We start from the raw sequence: 22,049 nt of genomic DNA on the forward strand, positions 1-22,049 counted from the left end.
CAAAAATTTACCCCAACCAGCAGCCCTACAACGCTCCAAGGCCTCCCAGACAGCTAACACCGCTGAGAAAGTGCTTCTACCTTGGACCGAACAGTGCTGGTGGCGGGATAACAAACTGCCTGCAACTGGTGATAATCGCCAGAAGAAAATCTTTGCCAGTATCTTCCTATCGACATTAAGAAGGCTAATGGGGTGCCAATTCCCAATCATGGAAGGATCTTTACCCTTTGACAGAAGGATCACTGCAGATTGCCTCATGGAGGGAGGGAGAGAACCCTCATTCAAACAGCCATTAAAAACCTCCACAAGGTAGGGAGCCAGGATCGTCTTAAAACATTTATAGAACTCGGCTGTCAGACCATCTGGCCCTGGCGTTTTCTTGATGGCTAGTTTATCAATAGCCTGGATTACCTCATCTGCAGTGATTTCATCTGTCAAATTCATCAAAGGAACATTACTTTCCAGTCCTGGTGTAGAGTCCAAAAAACCCAACATCCTTGTCTGATCAAGGTTCCTTCCTCCCAGGAGATCGGCATAGTATGACCTGACAACCTCCAGGATCCCTGACCTAGACTTCGTCAGAGAGCCCGTACTGTCCCTCAGGCCATTGACCGTCTTAACTGCTACGCTCTGTTTACAGTTCTGGTAAGGGTCAGGCGAATGGTATTTCCCGTAATCCCTCTCCTGAACCAAAGAGGCGTGCCGCTCATATTGATGTCTCCTAAGGAGGAGCTTCACCTCAGAGATCGCCCCAGAATCTCCTACATTCGAAACAAGGCGGTCAAGTTTCCTCGGCAAACGCTGGTAGGTGATATACTTATCTTGCTGCTTCTTTCTTCCTATGGCCTTGAAAAGCCCAACAGTCCGCTGTTTAACAAGCTCCCACCATTCTGACTTGCTGTTGCAAAAGTCTAGGATCGTTACCTGTGCTTGAAAAAAATCCTCAAAGGATTGTCTTACTCTCTCGTCTTCCAGGAGGGCCGAATTCAATCTCCAGATACCCCTCCCCCTAGGTGGCATGTCTGGGGCATTCAGAGTCACAGATAGAATACAATGATCAGAAAACTCCACTGCCCGACACACAGGTGCCGAAAAAGCGGAGTCTCCCTTTAAAAAAAAACTATCTATCCTACTCTGACTACTACCTCGCTGAAAAGTGAACCCCGTGCTGTCTGGGCAGCGCTTAATGTGTGCATCTACCAGACCTGCTTCCCTAACTATCGCATTAAGAAAAAGGGTGTCATAGCCCAGCTTATCTCTGAAACCTCTCCTGTCTTTAGACCTAGTAATGGTGTTGAAATCACCTCCAAAGATAACCTGCTGGGCCGTAAAAAGAAAAGGCTTAATCTTTCTAAAGAGGCATTTCCTGTCCCACTTCGTCTGGGGACCATAGATGTTAATCAGGCGCAAGTCCTGCCCCTTCACAGAGACATCTAAGACCATGCATCTCCCTATCTCTACCTAAATTACCCGCCGGCACGTTACCATACCAGAAAAAAGGACTGCAACTCCGCTGTAAGGCTCGGCCGCAAGAGACCAAAATGAGGGCCCACGTCTCCACTCCTTCTTTGCCAGATGTATATCGGCCAGACTACTCAGATGGGTTTCTTGCAAAAACAAAATGTCAGCATCAAACTCGCTGAGCAAAAATAAGGCCACATGACGAGCACTTACTGATCTTAAGCTGGCAACATTAATGGTTGCCACTTTTAACGGAGTGGGAACTGCCATTAGGGTAGTTGAGGCAGCCGTTTCTTAGCCTGACTACTCCCTCTTCCTGGAGAACCAGCGCGCTTCGTTGCACCCTGGCACTCATCCTCCATAGAGGATGCAGAACTCAATGAGTCCCATTCATCATCATCATCAGACAGGACCTTAAACTTATTTTCTAAAGGCAAAAATTTAGGATTTAAGGTAACTGAACCCCCTTTTTTCCTTCTTTTGCCCCTCCTCCTCCTATCCTCCAACCACTCCATATCATCCTTAGACAAACCAGACTCAACAGCCTCCCCACCCCTATCCTCCCCTTCAACCCCCTCCCCCCCACTCCCCCTTCCCTTATCTACCACCAGGCCAGCCTCTCCACCATCCACCCCACTCCTCTGCACCCCACGATCCTCAATAGAAACCCTGCAGCGTCGGGGGAGGGGGGTTGGCACCACACCTGACGCACCTGCCTCAGCACCTCTTGCTGCCTCTGCAATTTTAGAAGACACAGAAGGATTGGACACATTTTTGGCAACCGATACCTTACCTACAGAAGACATGGGCACACTAGGTAAACGCACAGACTGGGGAGACACAGACACATTAGGTATTGGCACAGACTGGGGCACAACAGACTGGGGAGACACATAGGGTATTGGCACAGACTGGGGCACCACAGATTGGGGAGACACATTAGATATTGGCACAGACTCAGATGGACTCACAGGCACCCCAGCTGCTGAGCTCTGAGCATCCTCCATGTCCATGCGGAAGAACTCTCTCATGAGCTCAGGATTGTTGTGCATTGCCTCAGGACACTGACTGTAAGGATGTCCCACCGCATTGCACAGATTGCACCTGATGATATTACAATCCTTCGCCAAATGTCCTATACCCTGACACAGAGAGCACTTCATCACTGGACAGGAGGATGCAAGATGTCTTTTATCTCCACACTTATTGCAGAGCTTTGGCTGGCCTGGATAGAAGATGGTCAGCCTGTCCCTCCCCAGGAAAGCTGAGGATGGCAGATGCTGGACGACATTGTCAACTGCCTTTAATTTTAGCTGCACAGACCATCCCCCCGTCCATATTCCCCGATCATCCACAATCTTTTTTAGGGGGCTCAGGACATCTCCATACCTCCTCAACCATACAGATAAATCCCCTTGCGGTATGGATTCATTGCGGACCAAAATTGTGACCATTTTAATGAGGGGCTGGCGTGATACAAGCTTTGGGATGAGCCCTTTCTAGTCCGGCAGGCCCCTACACACGTGTTCATACTTCTCCCAAAATATGTCCAAAGACTCCGGACGGATAAAGGACAAATCATATTCATAGGAACCTGCCGGACTGATCAGGGCGAAGATATCTGTGGGTGTAAACCCCATCTGCAGGATTTTATCCACCACTGTCCTCCTATGTGGGGGGATTCCACCGCCTTCCCATTTTAATTGCACAACATTCCTCCTTTTAAACATGGAGGAAGATAAAACATTTTCATGCTCCCTCCCTGCTTGCTGCCCCTTCCCAGATCCTGTAGCAGCAACACCAGCATAAGTTTTTCTTACACCAGCAGCATTTGCAGTCTTGTCCTTAGACACATTCAAACCTGCTGGTAGAGAGTGTGAATCAGCTGGGATAGCAGTCTTCTGATTAGAGGCAGGACCCTCCCCCTCCCCCGAGCACATGGTTTCTTTTCTGGGATCAATCACAGTCATGGTTTCTGCAGACTCCTGGAAACTTGTAGCACTACTGCACCCAGCATCTCCTCCACCATTCACAGGAACAGCCGCTGTGCCTGGTCCAGGCAAAGTCTCTGTATTGTCCATGGACCTCTCTGCAGACTGAAGCTGACAGTTATTAGCAGATGTTATTGCATGTTGTACATTGTCTATGGGTCTGGGCTGACTGCCTGCAGCACTACAAACCTCAGCAAGCACATTGTCATTAAAGTTCACATCATCATCCTGCACACACACTGTACCTGCACCTTGTCTCTCCACAGGTCTTTCTTCCACAGGGCTAGGAACGGCGTCCATCTTTTCCTCACCATCCTGGGAAGCCACACCTGGAGGGGATTCAAGTTTATTCATAAAATCCAGCATGGCAGAACCTTCAACCTCCTGCTCAGATGTTCCACATTGCTGGGGAGTGAAGGGGACAGAGGCCTCCACCATTGAGGACTCAGCAGATGTCTGAGGTGTTGAAGAGCTGGGCTCATCCTCCGGGCCCACTTTCTCACTCTCTGATGTCTGTACCGGCATCTCCTCACTGGTCTCCTCACCCTCCATGCAGGAAGCAGCTCCTCTTCTCATTTGGCTGAATCTTTCTTCATTCTTATATTTTTCTTTAAATGCTCCACTATTCTCCTTCAGAGAACTCACCAGTTCTTTCTGCTTCCGCAGAGCTTGTTCCAGGTCTTTCAGCTCAGGCCTCAGAGCCGGTCTTTTCTTGCTGAACACTTTGGCACAAATCTGCTTTTTCTTTTTAAATTCATTTTTCAAAGCCACCAACTTCTCCTCTTCCTTCTCAATCCGCTTCAGCGTTTCAATAACCCTCCGTCTAAAGGCAGACAGGGACTCATCTTTCCTTGGGCCAGGCCCAGTGTCGTCCACAGGCTGAGGCCTATCCAGGGGGCCTCCACCAGGGTCCTCCCCAGGATCCTGCATCACTCCTGGGGCAGAGGAGCAACTCTAGTCCCTGGTCTCTGGAAGCACAGGAGCAAAGGAACCAGCAACCTCACACCTCGCTGTCAGGGAGAGGAATGGCAGTTTCCCACCATCCCTGTGCTGAGTTCCCGGGTCTGTACACCCGCTGTGCCCATTATGAGGGGTTCTCACCATCCCTGTGCTGAGTTCCCGGGTCTGTACACCCGCTGTGCCCATTATGAGGGGTTAATTTTGTTTATTGAAAAAACTTACAAACAACAACTTATATACAATAAAACCATAATAAATAAATAAAACATATTTACAAAATAATTAAATATGATAATACAAAACAAGAACATTATAAATGGTACAAACCAAATTGCGCACAACACAATCCCTACGGGAGAGCCAGACTAAGGAACATCACTGTCACCATGCATGGAGCCTTTTATCAAAAATAGATTTCATCTTGAAAATCTAGGGGAGTGAATCAAGAATACAAAGAAAAGCCGCACACCCCGAGATCAACAGGCAGCAGCTACAGAGTCCTGATATTCCTCCACGCCCTTATCCAGACCTCCTGCTGCCACCTGCCTTTCTCAAGACCCCGAATCTTCCCAACCTCACCCAGAATGTCCTGCACCACCACTTCGACAGGGAGGATTTTACTCCGTAAGGATACCTGACACCGTGCACTCCACGTGAAATAACGGACTACTAGACTAACTAAAAAAAGTGTTTCCAAATCATAATCCCGACGAGTCTGGAATGCCCCATACACCCACTCTGCATAACTCATATGGGGGAGGAAGGGTATACTCAGAGCCCTCCCCACCCTCTTGTACCCTCTATATTAAAAGGGCATTGAAGTAGAAAGTGATCCATGGACTCCACCACTCCTCCACACTCCACTCTCGGGCAGCCCCGATCACTCATGGAAAGAAACTTCAAGTTGCCCTTCACATATAGTTTTCCATGAAAGGCAAGCCAAGCCTGATCCCTAAACTTCATTGGGATTCTCTCCAAATTAATCAATCGCAAACCCTCCCCCAAAACCAGGCTTGGGCAATCCCTCAAGGCCAGTGATTCGCAAAAAGCAGAACTCATGATCCGCTTCTCAAGAAGTTTCCTTGGAAGAGATTTGACTTCTCCTGCTGTTACTTGCCACTGCCGAAGCATTTTCAAACACGGGGCAATATAAGCCGGGAGCTGTTCATGCCTGACCCTCAGGCTTTTCACTGGCCCACCATTTTCCCAGTCTCGCAGAAAGGGCCTAAACCAGGACTGGAAAATACCAACCCACCCAGGCGGTCTCTCTGCCAACATGTTACCAAGATTGTACTTCACAAACATCAGAGAGAAAAAGACTACAGGGTGGACCATCCCTAGACCACCCTCCTGCCTAGGAAGGTAAGTCACATTCCTTTTGACAAGGTTTATTCTGTTCCCCCATAACAGCTGGAAGAAACAACTATAGATCCTGGTATAAAGAGAAACTGGCAAAATGCAAACAAAACTGACATACAGAAAAATCGGAATCAGGTAAGTCTTGATCAGATCAACCTTTTCCCTCAAGGAAAGCTGCCAACCTTTCCAGCTTGCCACCTTGGCATCGGCATTCTCCAGCCTGTTCACCCAATTTGCATGACCATAGTCACCTGGGCCGAATTCAATGCCTAGAACTCAAATCTTTTGTTGGGGCTCCAGGAAGTCACCCGGGAGAACAAAGCTCTCACCTTCCACGCCCATCCAGAAAGCTTCACACTTGTCCTGTTGACCTTTGAACCTGATGCCCCTGCATACTGCCCTATCACCGAGACCACCTCCTGCGCCTCCGCAGTCCCAGAGATAAAAACAGAAACATCATCAGCATAGGCCACAACCTTCAAAGGAGGCTCACCAGCGATGCCCAAAGGTACCCCACACAAAAGTCCACTCTCTAGCCTTCTAATGAAGGGGTCGATTGCAAACACATATAGCAGAGGACTCAATGGACACCCCTGATGCACACCCAAGCTGACCGCAAAGGGCTGCCCGACCCAACCATTAACCAGAGGAAAGCTTTCAGCCCCTTTGTACAAAATCTTGAGCCAATCAAGGAAACCCCCCTCCAGGCCATATTTGTCAAGAAGGAGCCACAAGTACTCATGATTAACCCGATCAAAGGCCTTAGCCTGATCCAATGTCAGCAAAAATTTACCCCAACCAGCAGCCCTACAACGCTCCAAGGCCTCCCGAACAGTTAACACCGCTGAGAAAGTGCTTCTACCTTGGACCGAACAGTGCAGGTGGCGGGATAATCCTTGCCAGTATCTTTCTATCGACATTAAGAAGGCTAATGGGGCGCCAATTTCCAATCATCGAAGGATCTTTACCCTTTGACAGAAGGATCACTGCAGATTGCCTCATGGAGGGAGGGAGAGAACCCTCATTCAAACAGCCATTAAAAACCTCTGCAAGGTAGGGAGCCAGGATCGTCTTAAAACATTTATAGAACTCGGCTGTCAAACCATCTGGCCCTGGCGTTTTCTTGATGGCTAGTTTATCAATAGCCTGGATTACCTCATCTGCAGTGATTTCATCTGTCAAATTCATCAAAGGAACATTACTTTCCAGTCCTGGTGTAGAGTCCAAAAAACCCAACATCCTTGTCTGATTAAGGTTCCTTCCTCCCAGGAGATCGGCATAGTATGACCTGACAGCCTCCAGGATCCCTGACCTAGACTTTGTCAGAGAGCCCGTACTGTCCCTCAGGCCATTGACCGTCTTAACTGCTACGCTCTGTTTACAGTTCTGGTAAGGGTCAGGCGAATGGAATTTCCCGTAATCCCTCTCCTGAACCAAAGAGGCATGCCGGTCATATTGATGTCTCCTAAGGAGGAGCTTCACCTCAGAGATCACCCCAGAATCTCCTCTATTCGAAACAAGGCGGTCAAGTTTCCTCCACAAACGCTGGTAGGTGATATACTTATCTTGCTGCTTCTTTCTTCCTATGGCCTTGAAAAGCCCAGCAGTCCGCTGTTTAACAAGCTCCCACCATTCTGACTTGCTGTTGCAAAAGTCTAGGATCGTTACCTGTGCTTAAAAAAATCCTCAAAGGATTGTCTTACTCTCTCATCTTCCAGGAGGGCCGAATTCAATCTCCAGATACCCCTCCCCCTAGGTGGCATGTCTGGGGCATTCAGAGTCACAGATAGAATACAGTGATCAGAAAACTCCACTACCCGACACACAGGTGCCGAAAAAGCAGAGTCTCCCTTTGATAAAACCTATCTATCCTACTCTGACTATTACCTCGCTGAAAAGTGAACCCCATGCTGTCTGGGCAGCGCTTAATGTGCGCATCTACCAGACCTGCTTCCCTATCGCATTAAGAAAAAGGGTGTCATAGCCCAGCTTATCTCTGAAACCTCTTCTGTCTTTAGACCTAGTAATGGTGTTGAAATCACCTCCAAAGATAACCTGCTGGGCCGTAAAAAGAAAAGGCTTAATCTTTGTAAAGAGGCATTTCCTGTCCCACTTCATCTGAGGACCATAGATGTTAATCATGCGCAAGTCCTGCCCCTTCACAGAAACGTCTAAGACCATGCATCTCCCTATCTCTAGCTCAGCTACCCGCCGGCACGTTACCATACCAGCAAAAAGGACTGCAACCCCACTGTAACGCTCGGCCGCAAGAGACCAAAATGAGGGACCACATCTCCACTCCTTCTTTGCCAGATGTATGTCGGCCAGACTACTCAGATGTTTTTCTTGCAAAAACAAAATGTCAGCATCAAACTCGCTAAGCAAAAATAATGCCAGATGACGAGCACTTACTGATCTAAGGCCCCTTTCACACGATCGGACCGTTGAGGTCCGCCTGTCAGTTTTGACGGCGGACCTGAACGGGCACTCCATGTTAGTCTATGGAGCATTGGATGTCAGCGGAGACATCCGACCCGGTCCGATCCGCTAAAAGCAGACGGATTGCCCTACGTCCAGATCCGTCGCTGGCGGATCGGATCAGCATGTCCATTTTCATCCGTTCCCTCCATAGGCGGCAGCGGCACCTGACAAGCCCCTCCCCGCTCAGTGAGCAGAGAGGGACCTGTCATCCGCTGGCTCAGCGGAGATCAACGGACTGATCTCCCGCTGAGCCAGCGGACCGAGGCAAGGTCCGTGGAAACGGAGTCCGCCTCGTGTGAAAGGGGCCTTAAGCTGGCAACATTAATAGTTGCCACTTTTAACGGAGTGGGAACTGCCATTAGGGTAGTTGAGGCAGCCGTTTCTTAGCCTGACTACTCCCTCTCCCTAGAGAACCAGCGCGCTTCATTGCACCCTGGCACTCATTATCCATGGAGGATGCAGAACTCAACGGGTCCCACTCATCATTATCATCAGACAGGACCTTAAACTTATTTTCCAAAGGCAAAATTTTAGGATTCAAAGTAACCAAACCCTTTTTTTTCCTTCTTTTGTTCCTCCTCCTCCTATCCTCCAACCACTCCATATCATCCTTAGACAAACCAGATTTAACAGCCTTCCCACACCTATCCTCCCCTTCACCCCCCACCCCCCCACTCCCCCTTCCCTTATCTACCACCAGACCAGCCTCTCCACCATTTTCCCCACCCCTCTGCACCGCACAATCCTCAAAAGAAACCCTGCAGCGTTGGGGGAGGGGGACTGGCACTGCACTTAATGCACCTGCCTCAGCACCTCTTGCTGCCTCTGCAATTTTAGAGGACAGAGAAGGCTTGGACACATTCTCGGCAACTGATACCTTACATACAGACTAGGAAGAAACTGGCACACTAGGTAAACGTACAGACTGGAAAGACACAGACATATTGGGTATTGGCACAGACTGGGGCACCACAGACTGGGGAGACACAGACACATTAGGTATTGGCACAGACTGGGGCACCACAGACTGGGGAGACACATTAGGTATTGGCACAGACTGGGGCATCACAGACTGGGGAGACTCACAGGCACCCCAGCTGCTGAGCTCCGAACATCCTCCATGTCCAGGCGGAAGAACTCTCTCATGAGCTCAGGATTGTTGTGCATTGCCTCAGGACACTGACTGTAAGGATGTCCCACCGCATTGCACAGATTGCACCTGATGATATTACAGTCCTTTGCCAAATGTCCTATACCCTGACACAGAGAGCACTTCATCACTGGACAGGAGGATACAAGATGCCCTTTATCACCACACTTATTGCAGAGATTTGGCTGGCGTGGATAGAAGATGGTCAGCCTGTCCCTCCCCAGGAAAGCTGAGGATGGCAGATGCTGGACATTATCAACAACCTTTAATTTTAGCTGCACAGACCATCCCCCCGTCCATATTCCCGATTGTCCACAATCTTTTTTAGGGGGCTCAGGACGTCTCCATACCTCCTCAACCATACAGATAAATCCCCTTGCGGTATGGACTCATTGCGGACCAGAATTGTGACCATTTTAATGAGGGGCTGGCGTAAAACAAGCTTTGGGATGAGCCCTTTCCAGTCCGGCAGGCCCCTACACACGTGTTCATACTTCTCCCAAAATATGTCCAAAGACTCCGGACGGATAAAGGACAAATCATACTCATAGGAACCTGCTGGACTGATCAGGGCGAACATATCTGTGGGTGTAAACCCCATCTGTAGAATCTTATACACCACTGTCCTCCTATGTGGGGGGATTCCACCGCCCTCCCATTTTAACTGAACAACATTCCTCTTTTTAAACAGGGAGGAAGATAAAACATTCCCATGCTCCTTCCCTGCTTGCTCCCCCTTCCTAGATCCTGTAGCAGCAACACCAGCATAAGTTTTTCTTACACCACCAGCATTTGCAGTCTTGTCCTTAGACAAAATCAAACCTGCAGGCAGAGAGTCTGAATCAGCTGAGATAGCAGTCTTCTGATTAGCAGAGGCAGGACCCGCCCTCTCTCCCTGCTCTGAACACACAGCTTCTCTCCTGGGTTTAATCACAGTCTTGGCTGCTGCAGACTCCTGGAAAGTTGTAGCACTACTGCACCCAGCATCTCCTCCACCATTCACAGGAACAGCCACTGTGCCTGGTTCAGGTGAAGTGCACTGCAGACTCTTCCCTGAGAAGCTGACATTTACTCTCACCAGTAACATTTAAATCTGAGGTTTTGTTTCCAGAAGGTAAATCAGACTGTACCTTGTCTATTGTCACTAACAAAGTTCACACCATCCTGCACACACACTGTACCTGCTTGCTGTGTTGTGACCTCTGCGATTTCATGGCTGACGGTGGGATCAGACTTCCCCTCAGCTGCTGCAGACTTCATGGTGGATCTTGCTCTCGCTACAGGTCTGTCTTCCACAGGGCTAGGAACGGTGTCCATCTCATCACCATCCCGGGAAGGGGATTCCAGCTTAGTGATGAACTCCAGCATGCCAGAACCTTCAACCTCCTGCTCAGATGGTCCATATTGCTGGGGAGTGATGGGGACAGAGGCCTCCACAATTGAGGGCTCAGCAGATGTCTGAGGTGTTGAAGAGCTGGGCTCATTCTCCGGGCCCACTTTCTCACTCTCTGCTGACTCTGTCGGTACCTGCATCTCCTCACTGATTGGGTCACCTTCCATGCAGGAAGCAGCTCCTCTCCTCATGCGACTAAATTGCTCCTCATTCCTATATTTTTCTTTAAATATTCTGCCATTCTCCTTCAGCGAACTCACCAGTTCTTTCTGCTTTCTCACAGCTTGTTCCAAGTCCTTCAACTCAGGCCTCAGAGCCGGTCTCTTCTTGCTGTATAGTTTGGCACAAATCTGTTTTTTCTTTCTGAATTCAGCCATCAAAACCAACAATTTCTCCTCTTCCTTCTCAATCCACTTCAGCTTACCAACAATCCTCTGTCTAAAGGCAGACAGGGAATAATCTCTCTCTTGGCCAGGTCCAGAATCTTCCACAGGCCTATTGAGGGGGCCGTAGACAGCACCGTAGACAGCGGTGCCTGTCTTTTTGCAAATATCTCCTAAACCGTGTAGGTTTAGGAAATATTTCTTGGATCTACAGGTAAGCCTTAATCTAGGCCTTAATCTAGGCTTACCTGTAGGTTAAAACAACCACTTTAAAGGTAACCAACCTCACCTGTGATCTTTTTGCTTGTAATTATTGTGTGTGTATAAAAGGTCAATGAGTTTATGGACTCCTGACAGACCCTTGCATCTTTCATCCAGTGCTGCACTGATGTTTCTGGATTCTGAGTCATGGGGAAAGCAAAAGGATTGTCAAAGGATCTGCAGGAAAAGGTAGTTGAACTGTATAAAACAGGAAAGGGATATAAAAAGATATCCAAGGAATTGAGACTGCCAATCAGCAGTGTTCAAACTCCAATCAAGAAGTGGAAAATGAGGGGTTCTGGTGAAACCAAACCACGGTCAGGTAGACCAACTACAATTTCAGCCACAACTGCCAGGAAAATTGTTCGGGATGCAAAGAAAACCCCACAAATAACTTCAGGTGAAATCCAGGACTCTCTGAAAACATGTGGTGTGGATGTTTTAAGATGCACAATAAGGAGGCACTTGAAGAAAGATGGACTGCATGGTCGAGTCGCCAGAAGAAAGCCATTACTACGCAAATGTCACAAAGTATCCCGCTTACAATACGCCAAACAGCACAGAGACAAGCCTCAAACCTTCTGCACAAAGTCATTTGGAGTGATGAGACCAACATTTAGCTTTTTGGCCACAACCAAAAACACTACATTTGGAGAGGAGTCAACAAGGCCTATGATGAAATATCCATCATATCCACTTTCTGGATATGAGATAAATCCCAAGAGCCATACAGTCTGTACGGTTAGTCTTTAAAATTCATATAAATTAAGATGCGATGATATGTGTTTCTATCTTTAAGCTGTAGTTTCCTTGCACATTCCTCAATATATATTGAATCTGTGTTTATTTGCAGACGTTTTTACGTTCTGTGACAAATCGCATATACCCCCGATTAAGTAATAGCAACCCAGGCAAAATTTGAAACGCGTTGGGTATTTCTGTTGCATTTACTTCCAATTCAACAGACCTCTGCGGTTTTCGTCTATACAAATTGTACTGTATTGTATGATCATTCACTTCCAGAATACCATTATGATATTGTTCTGTATATTGTACATGTGCTCATCATTTTAAAATATTTCTATTAAAATTTATATACCTTTTTATACTTTTTTCATATTTCACTTGCCATCTGCCCTATCCAAAGTCCCACCTAGAGGAAATCCTTTCTTTTCAATTTTTTATGATGAAAGGTACACCATCCCTACTGTGAAACACGGAGGTGGATCGCTGATGTTTTGGGGATGTGTGAGATACAAAGACAGGAAATTTGGTCACAATTGATGGCAAGATGAATGCAGAATGTTATCAAAAAATACTGGAGGAACAGTGGTATTCATCAGCCAGGGAGCTGCGCATGGGACGTACTTGGACATTCCAACATGACAATGATCCAAAACACAAGGCCAAATCCACCTGTCATTGGCTACAGCAGAATAAAGTGAAGGTTCTGGAGTGGTCATCTCAGTCTCCTGAACTCAATATCATTGATCCACTCTGGGGAGATCTCAAACATGCCGTTCCTACAAGACAGCCCAAGAATTTACAGGAACTGGAGGCTTTTTACCAAGAGGAATGGGCAGCTTTACCACAAAAGACTTCAAGCTGTCATTGATGGTAAAGGGGGCAATACATGGTATTAAGAACTGGGGTATGTACACTTTTGATCAGGGTCATTTGGGTAGTTTCTGTTGTCATTATGATATAAAAAGAGTAAACACAGATGATTGATAATAAATGGCTTCAGCCAAACACTAACCATGAGTGAGAGAAAAGTTTTTGTTATCATTCATATTCTCTGAAAAATGGCCAAGAAATCACAAATTCTGCCAGGGTATGTAAACTTATGAGCACAACTGTATATTCTATGCCTATGTCATATTAGATACAGTAGTTATATCTCTACTATTGATAGACATTTTATCTGAGGAAGAAGGAGTCTTCATCTGTTACTCCAATTTGATAAACATTTTGATTAGACCTCTGCATGTCATGAACTTTGTACTGGGCGTCCCTCAATACCCACCACCAGGGTCATCTACGAAGCGATCTCATGTATCAGCCCAGGACCGAGTCAATCTACGCTGCACCTTTGTTGTTTATTAGCCCTTTGAAGAAAGATTTACCTTATTTCATATCCAAAATCATCCATACCAGGAGACAATATCATACTCACCATCACTCTTCTCCATGACTTCCTTCTGACATGTGTCCTGGACATTGACTGTACAGTTGACAATAAATTCTGGGGATGAGCAGTCATCTCGCTGGAATTCTTCACACTGGTAGCACTGGATCTGCAGAGCCAGGCCTACAAGAAAGAAGCATCAGTCAGACAAGCTCAAGAGAAATATGGTGAGACCAGATGAAGGTAATCTTAAAGATGAAGCTTCTGATGGTGGAAAAAAAAACTTCTGATGGTGGGAAAGAGCTTCTAATGGTATTGGATGATTCACCTGGCCACACATGTAAATTGCCACCATCCCTTGGTAATACATAGAATAAACCTCAAAAATATGGAATTTTGTAGGCAATTAAAAAAATGAAATTTCCTATATATATAAAATTAATATTTATTGTATAAAAATGACATAAAAAATCTCATGTTGAAATGACAAAACATTGCATCAATGATATTATCAATATTGCACAATTGACTGTTAACCATGAAGTGGTAGTCCCCATGTACTTGCTGTTCCCTTTGTCATTGATTGTGCCGAGGAATACAGCAGAGGGGGGGTATCCAAAGCATTTAAAAAAATACTGTTATAAATTAATCTTCTTCAGGGAATAATACCACCTCTGAAAAAACAGCTTAAATTAGTGAACCATTGGTACATAATTATGTGAAAAAATACATGTAAATCATCATCCACGTGCACTTATAATGTAAAGATATGTTTAGCAGAAGCACTCCTCCAGTTGGCAAGGATAACATATATCGGCCGTTGAAGGCCTCCGCCAAAGAGTCACCAAATTATCAGCATCCATTGGTTGCCTGATGTGGGCTGCCCCAAAAAACAATGGAAGACTTTCACTGCAGGATAAGGGGGCGCAAGACAAAAAATGGTGGTAAATCCCCGGGAAGATAATTATTATCAATTCCAGGGGATACTGGGTCAGCCTGGGTGTTGTTCCTCGAAAGGCTGGGGAAAGGTTTTTCGGGGCAGCCCACATCAGGCAACCAATGGATGCTAAATATTTGGTGACTCTTTGGCAGAGGTCTTCAATGGCCGATATATGTTATCCTTGCCATCTGGAGGAGTGCTTCTGCTAAACATATCTTTACATTACAAGTGCACGCGGATGATGATTTACATGTATTTTTACATATAATTATGTACCAATGGTTCACTAATTTAAGCTGTTTTTGAGGTTTATTCCAAGAGCTTCTAAAGGTGGGAAAAAAACTTCTGATGGTGAGAAAGAGCTTCTAATGGTGGAAAAAAACCTTCTGATGGTGGGAAAGAGCTTCTAATGGTGGAAAAAAACTTCTGATGGTGAGAAAGAGCTTCTAATGGTGGAAAAAAACCTTCTGATGGTGGGAAAGAGCTCTCCTAAAATGGTTGCTTTAGAGCCAATTGTGAAACTGAACATACTGAGTGAACCCATATGGTATGACATCATTGCTCTTCTCCAGGCCACGGATGGCCTGCCCTCCCCCTAACAGATATTTTTCTGACCCTTCTGAGCCATTTGTGATGGGAAGCGTTGGTATACTGTGCAGATAATCTTTATCTCGTGTAGAGGTCATCAGATGCCAATACATGTTATGAGTGAAATGGTAATGTGGCATTTTCGGGGTGAGTGTTGCTTGTTTAGGTTTTATAGTTCATGTGAGTAGAATCAGCTGCTCATGAATAGTGATGAGCTGCACTGCCCTGGGTTTGGTCTGAGTGTTGTTCAGTGAACTTCAAAGAAGAAGCTGAACCCAAATCTTATTGAAATCAAGAGGTGACGAATCTGTCAAATTAAAAATGCCCATTTTCTGGGATAAAAGGCAGAAGTGTGTCAGAAATAGCATGGGGGTGTGTGCTGCCCTGGGGAACATGAACCAAACCAAAACAAAAAAAGTTTTCAAAATTCCATTTGGCAGGATCCGTGATTTTTACATGCTTAAAGCGAAACATTAGAAGTGCCCAGTCCCTTTAAACAACATACCTGGGGGTATCCTTATCCTGCCTGTGAAGGGGTATGTCTGTGATGTACAGAAAGTGCTGCAGCAGCGCTAACATTTGTGTAGCACTAACCCCATAGGAGCCGCAGATGTAAGGGTTCCCCACAGCCAGGCACACAGCACTTCCTTATTCTACCCAGACAGAAAACAGTCTTTTGGTTTGTTTTTGTTGTTATTAGGGGATGATAACTTGGATGGGGTAGGGATTTTGGGATGCCCAACTTGAAAAATGTCCAACAAACAGAACCAGGGACGTTTTCCTCCCTATTTACAGCTTCTTCTTCCTCCTGCACAACACTTGACTCTTCGCACAGCTCTGCTGGGTCCCTCCTTTCTGGGAGCTAACAGTCTCTCGTTGGATCAGCAATAGCCCCTTACAGGCAGGAACTCTCAGTCCCTTGTGGAAAATAGCACATGTGGAGTGAACTGCATCCTGTATCACCTCCTGCTTCCCTGTAGACACTGGCCCAACTCTACTTTCCACAGAAATGCCATCCCACTCGACTGCCATTTCCCCAGCCCACCCAGCCGCCTCCTGTTCCCAGTCCACCCAACTGACACACTGGAGATCTCCCAGGGTAAGGTTAGATGACGACTTGGCACACCGCTGTCTTCAAGAGATCACTGCTACAGCTGTCAGTCTGTCCTCGTTGTCTGTCCCTGCGCCGTGCTGATCTACTCACTATCTCTCCTTCTTCTCTCCAGATAGGGTCCCTCCAGCTGCCTCCTGTGGTGGTATCCTTCCAGGCCAGTTTCCTGAGCTCCAGCCCAAGGTAAAACCCCTACCCGGCAGGGGTCCCTCAAGAGCCACTGACAGCACTGCTTCTACATCTTCCACCCGAACTTCCTGGCTGGCATGGCTCATTTCCATTTAAGGGCTCTAGTTCCGTGCCAGGCCCACTTCCTGGGGATTGGCTAAGGGCCCCTAAATATTCAAGGCAACCACCTCCTGGCTTTCGCCCACTAACTTCCAGAATGTTCTCCAACATTCTAGAAATGGGGAAGCACCAGAGATCTGCCAGGATAAGTCATCCAGCCCTGACCTCTAATAACCCTGACCCAGATTCAGTGACTCGGGTTTATCCATGGGCCAGGCTATAATTTGCCTACTCTATACTAGTAGCACACACTAGAGGGCGCTACATTTGCAAAGGAAGACAGTTTTAAAATTGCTGGCAAATGACATTTCATTCCTGGCTTCTTTAAAAAAATGACAAAAAACAACAACACTTAGACCCTTCCAAGGGTCTGCTATGTATTTTAGAAAGGTACATGGTTCTTTTTAATAATCTGGCAATGAATGTCATTTGCCAGCCGTTTACACTATATGACTGTTTGCAAATGTCACTTTTGTTGTAACAGATTTTAAAGGGAACCCCATGCAAAAAAACAAAAAAAAAACAAAGAAAAAAGTTTGAGTTCCCCATAAAATTCATACCAGACCCCTAATCTGAACATGCAGCCTGGCCTGAACCATACCATGCCCTCAACATGAGAGGTGCACCTTGGCCCCTAGATGATGAGGACAAGGGCCTTGACCTCACAACCCTGGTTGGTGGTTGTGGAGGTCAGCGGGGGGGGGGGGGGGGGGGGTTATCAGAATCTAGAAGTCCCTTTAATAATAAGGAGGCTGCCAAATCATGCCTTTCCCTCACATGACTGGTTTTCAGGTACACACCCATAATCATTCACTTAAAAAAGAATTACAACCTAGAAGTAAAGTCAACCAAACATTTGGCAATTCTTTTATAACAAAATTTAAAACTCCCAAAAAATGTCCCTCCACCTACATCTTCCTGAGGAACCAGTGACAATAAGAAGCTTTCGTATGTAGGAAGTGATGGAAAAAACACTTTTAAATGCCAATTTCAGCTTCCATTAAACAGGGGGGCGAAGGGGCAAAAGTTTGGGTTTTCGTCTCATGACATGATTATCAGATACGGAGCGGTACAGTTCTGTGATTGGGATTAGGAAGCCGACAGGTGAACTAATGATAGACTCCTATTCAGCTCCCTATTAGCCGGTATGGGGGGACTGTGATGGTCAATGGCATTCACCCCGATACTATATGAGGACTTAGGGTTAGGTTAGCGTCAAAAACACCCAGACCTAGGGTTAGAATCAGGGCTAATGGCACTCAGATTTAGGGTTAGAATCAGGTTTAAGGGCACTACGGCTTAGGGTTAGGGTCAGCGTCAATGGCACTTTGACTTAGGGTTAAGTCGGTGTCCACACGCCGACACATCCACACACCGACACTGCCGCACACCGACACATCCACACACCAACACATCCACACACCGACACATCCACACACCGACACATCCACACACCAACACTGCCGCACACCGACACATCCACACACCGACACATCCACACACCGACACTGCCGCACACTGACACATTCACACACCGACACATCCACACACTGACACATCCACACACCGACACTGCCGCACACCGACACATCCGCACACCGACACATCCACACACTGACACATCCACACACCGACACATCCACACACCAACACATCCACACACCGACACTGCCGCACACCGACACATCCGCACACCGACACATCCACACACTGACACATCCACACACATACACTGCCGCACACCGACACATCCACACACTGACACATCCAAACACCAATACTGCCGCACACCGACACATCCACACACCGACACATCCACACACTGACACATCCACACACCAACACTGCCGCACACCGACACATTCACACACCGACACATCCAAACACCAATACTGCCGCACACCGACACATCCACACACCGACACATCCACACACTGACACATCCACACACCAACACTGCCGCACACCGACACATTCACACACCGACACATCCAAACACCAACACTGCCGCACACCGACACATCCACACACCGACACATCCACACACCAACACTGCCGCACACCGACACATCCACACACCAACACTGCCGCACACTGACACATTCACACACCGACACATCCACACGCCGACACATCCACACGCCGACACTGCCGCACACTGACACATTCACACACCAACACTGCCGCACACTGACACATTCACACACCGACACATCCAAACACCAACACTGCCGCACACCGACACATCCACACACCAACACTGCCGCACACTGACACATTCACACACCGACACATCCACACACCAACACTGTCGCACACCGACACATCCACACACCGACACATCCACACACTGACACATCCACACACATACACTGCCGCACACCGACACATCCACACACCAACACTGTCGCACACCGACACATTCACACACCGACACATCCAAACACCAACACTGCCGCACACCGACACATCCACACACCAACACTGCCGCACACCGACACATCCACACACCGACACATCCACACACCAACACTGCCGCACACCGACACATCCACACACCAACACTGCCGCACACCGACACATCCACACACCGACACATCCACACACCAACACTGCCGCACACCGACACATTCACACACCGACACATCCACACACCAACACTGCCGCACACCGACACATTCACACACCGACACATCCACACACCAACACTGCCGCACACCGACACATCCACACACCGACACCGCCGCACACTGACGCATTCACACACCGACACATCCACACACCGACACATCCACACACCAACACCGCCGCACACTGACACATTCACACACCAACACTGCCGCACACTGACACATTCACACACCGACACATCCACACACCAACACTGCCGCACACTGACACATTCACACACCGACACATCCAAACACTGACACTGCCGCACACTGACACATTCACACACCAACACTGCCGCACACTGACACATTCACACACCGACACATCCACACACCGACACTGCCGCACACTGACACATTCACACACCGACACATCCAAACACTGACACAGACGCACACCGACACATTCACACACCGACACATCCAAACACTGACACTGCCGCACACCGACACATTCACACACCGACACATCCACACACCGACACATCCACACACCAACACAGACGCACACCGACACATCCACACACCAACACTGCCGCACACTGACACATTCACACACCGACACATCCACACACCAACACTGCCGCACACTGACACATTCACACACCGACACATCCAAACACCAACACTGCCGCACACCGACACATCCACACACCGACACATCCACACACTGACACATTCACACACCGACACATCCAAACACTGACACATCCACACACCGACACATCCACACACCAACACTGCCGCACACCGACACATCCACACACCGACACATCCACACACTGACACATTCACACACCAACACATCCACACACCGACACATCCACACACCGACACTGCCGCACACGACACATCCAAACACCGACACTGCCGCACACCGACACATTCACACACCGACACATCCACACACCGACACTGCCGCACACCGACACATCCACACACCAACACTGCCGCAAACCGACACATCCACACACCGACACATCCACACACCGACACATCCACACACTGACACATTCACACACCGACACATCCACACACTGACACATTCACACACCGACACATCCAAACACTGACACAGACGCACACCGACACATTCACACACCGACACATCCAAACACTGACACAGACGCACACCGACACATTCACACACCGACACATCCAAACACCAACACTGCCGCACACAACACATCCACACACCGACACATCCACACACCGACACATCCAAACACCAACACTGCCGCACACCGACACATCCAAACACTGACACTGCCGCACACCGACACATTCACACACCGACACATCCACACACCAACACTGCCGCACACCGACACATCCACACACCGACACATCCACACACCAACACTGCCGCACACCGACACATCCACACACCGACACATCCAAACACCAACACTGCCGCACACCGACACATCCACACACCGACACATCCACACACTGACACATTCACACACCGACACATCCAAACACTGACACAGACGCACACCGACACATCCACACACTGACACATTCACACACCGACACATCCAAACACTGACACACCCACACACCGACACATCCACACACCAACACTGCCGCACACCGACACATCCACACACCGACACATCCACACACTGACACATTCACACACCAACACATCCACACACCGACACATCCACACACCGACACTGCCGCACACGACACATCCAAACACCGACACTGCCGCACACCGACACATTCACACACCGACACATCCACACACCGACACATCCACACACCGACACATCCACACACCAACACTGCCGCAAACCGACACATTCACACACCGACACATCCACACACCGACACATCCACACACTGACACATTCACACACCGACACATCCACACACTGACACATTCACACACCGACACATCCAAACACTGACACAGACGCACACCGACACATTCACACACCGACACATCCAAACACTGACACTGCCGCACACCGACACATTCACACACCGACACATCCAAACACCAACACTGCCGCACACGACACATCCACACACCGACACATCCACACACCGACACATCCACACACCGACACATCCACACACCGACACATCCAAACACCAACACTGCCGCACACCGACACATCCACACACCAACACTGCCGCACACCGACACATCCACACACCGACACATCCACACACTGACACATCCACACACCGACACTGCCGCACACCGACACATCCACACACCGACACATCCACACACCAACACTGCCGCACACCGACACATCCACACACCGACACATCCACACACTGACACATCCACACACCGACACATCCACACACCAACACTGCCGCACACTGACACATTCACACACCAACACATCCACACACTGACACATCCACACACCGACACATTCACACACCGACACTGCCGCACACCGACACATCCAAACACCGACACTGCCGCACACCGACACATCCACACACCGACACTGCCGCACACCGACACATCCAAACACCGACACTGCCGCACACCGACACATTCACACACCGACACATCCACACACCGACACTGCCGCACACCGACACATCCACACACCGACACATCCACACACCGACACATCCACACACCAACACTGCCGCACACCGACACATTCACACACCGACACATCCACACACCGTCACATCCACCCACCAACACTGCCGAACACTGACACATTCACACACCGACACATCCAAACACTGACACTGCCGCACACCGGCACATCCACACACCGTCACATCCACCCACCAACACTGCCGAACACTGACACATTCACACACCGACACATCCAAACACTGACACTGCCGCACACCGACACATCCACACACCGACACTGCCGCACACCGACACAT

General features: G+C 48.4%; 1 protein-coding gene across 1 annotated transcript in view; it reads right to left on the minus strand.

The window, feature by feature from the left end:
* Positions 1-22,049, minus strand: part of LOC141147343 (ly6/PLAUR domain-containing protein 1-like) — a 168,747-nt gene that overhangs the window by 110,302 nt on the left and 36,396 nt on the right. Inside the window, exon 2 of the mRNA XM_073634584.1 lies at positions 13,616-13,750. Coding sequence (XP_073490685.1) covers positions 13,616-13,750 — 135 coding nt within the window. The remainder of the gene's footprint in view (positions 1-13,615; positions 13,751-22,049) is intronic.

This window comes from Aquarana catesbeiana, linkage group LG06 (genome assembly GCF_042186555.1).
Source record: "Aquarana catesbeiana isolate 2022-GZ linkage group LG06, ASM4218655v1, whole genome shotgun sequence".
Lineage (NCBI taxonomy): Eukaryota > Metazoa > Chordata > Amphibia > Anura > Ranidae > Aquarana > Aquarana catesbeiana.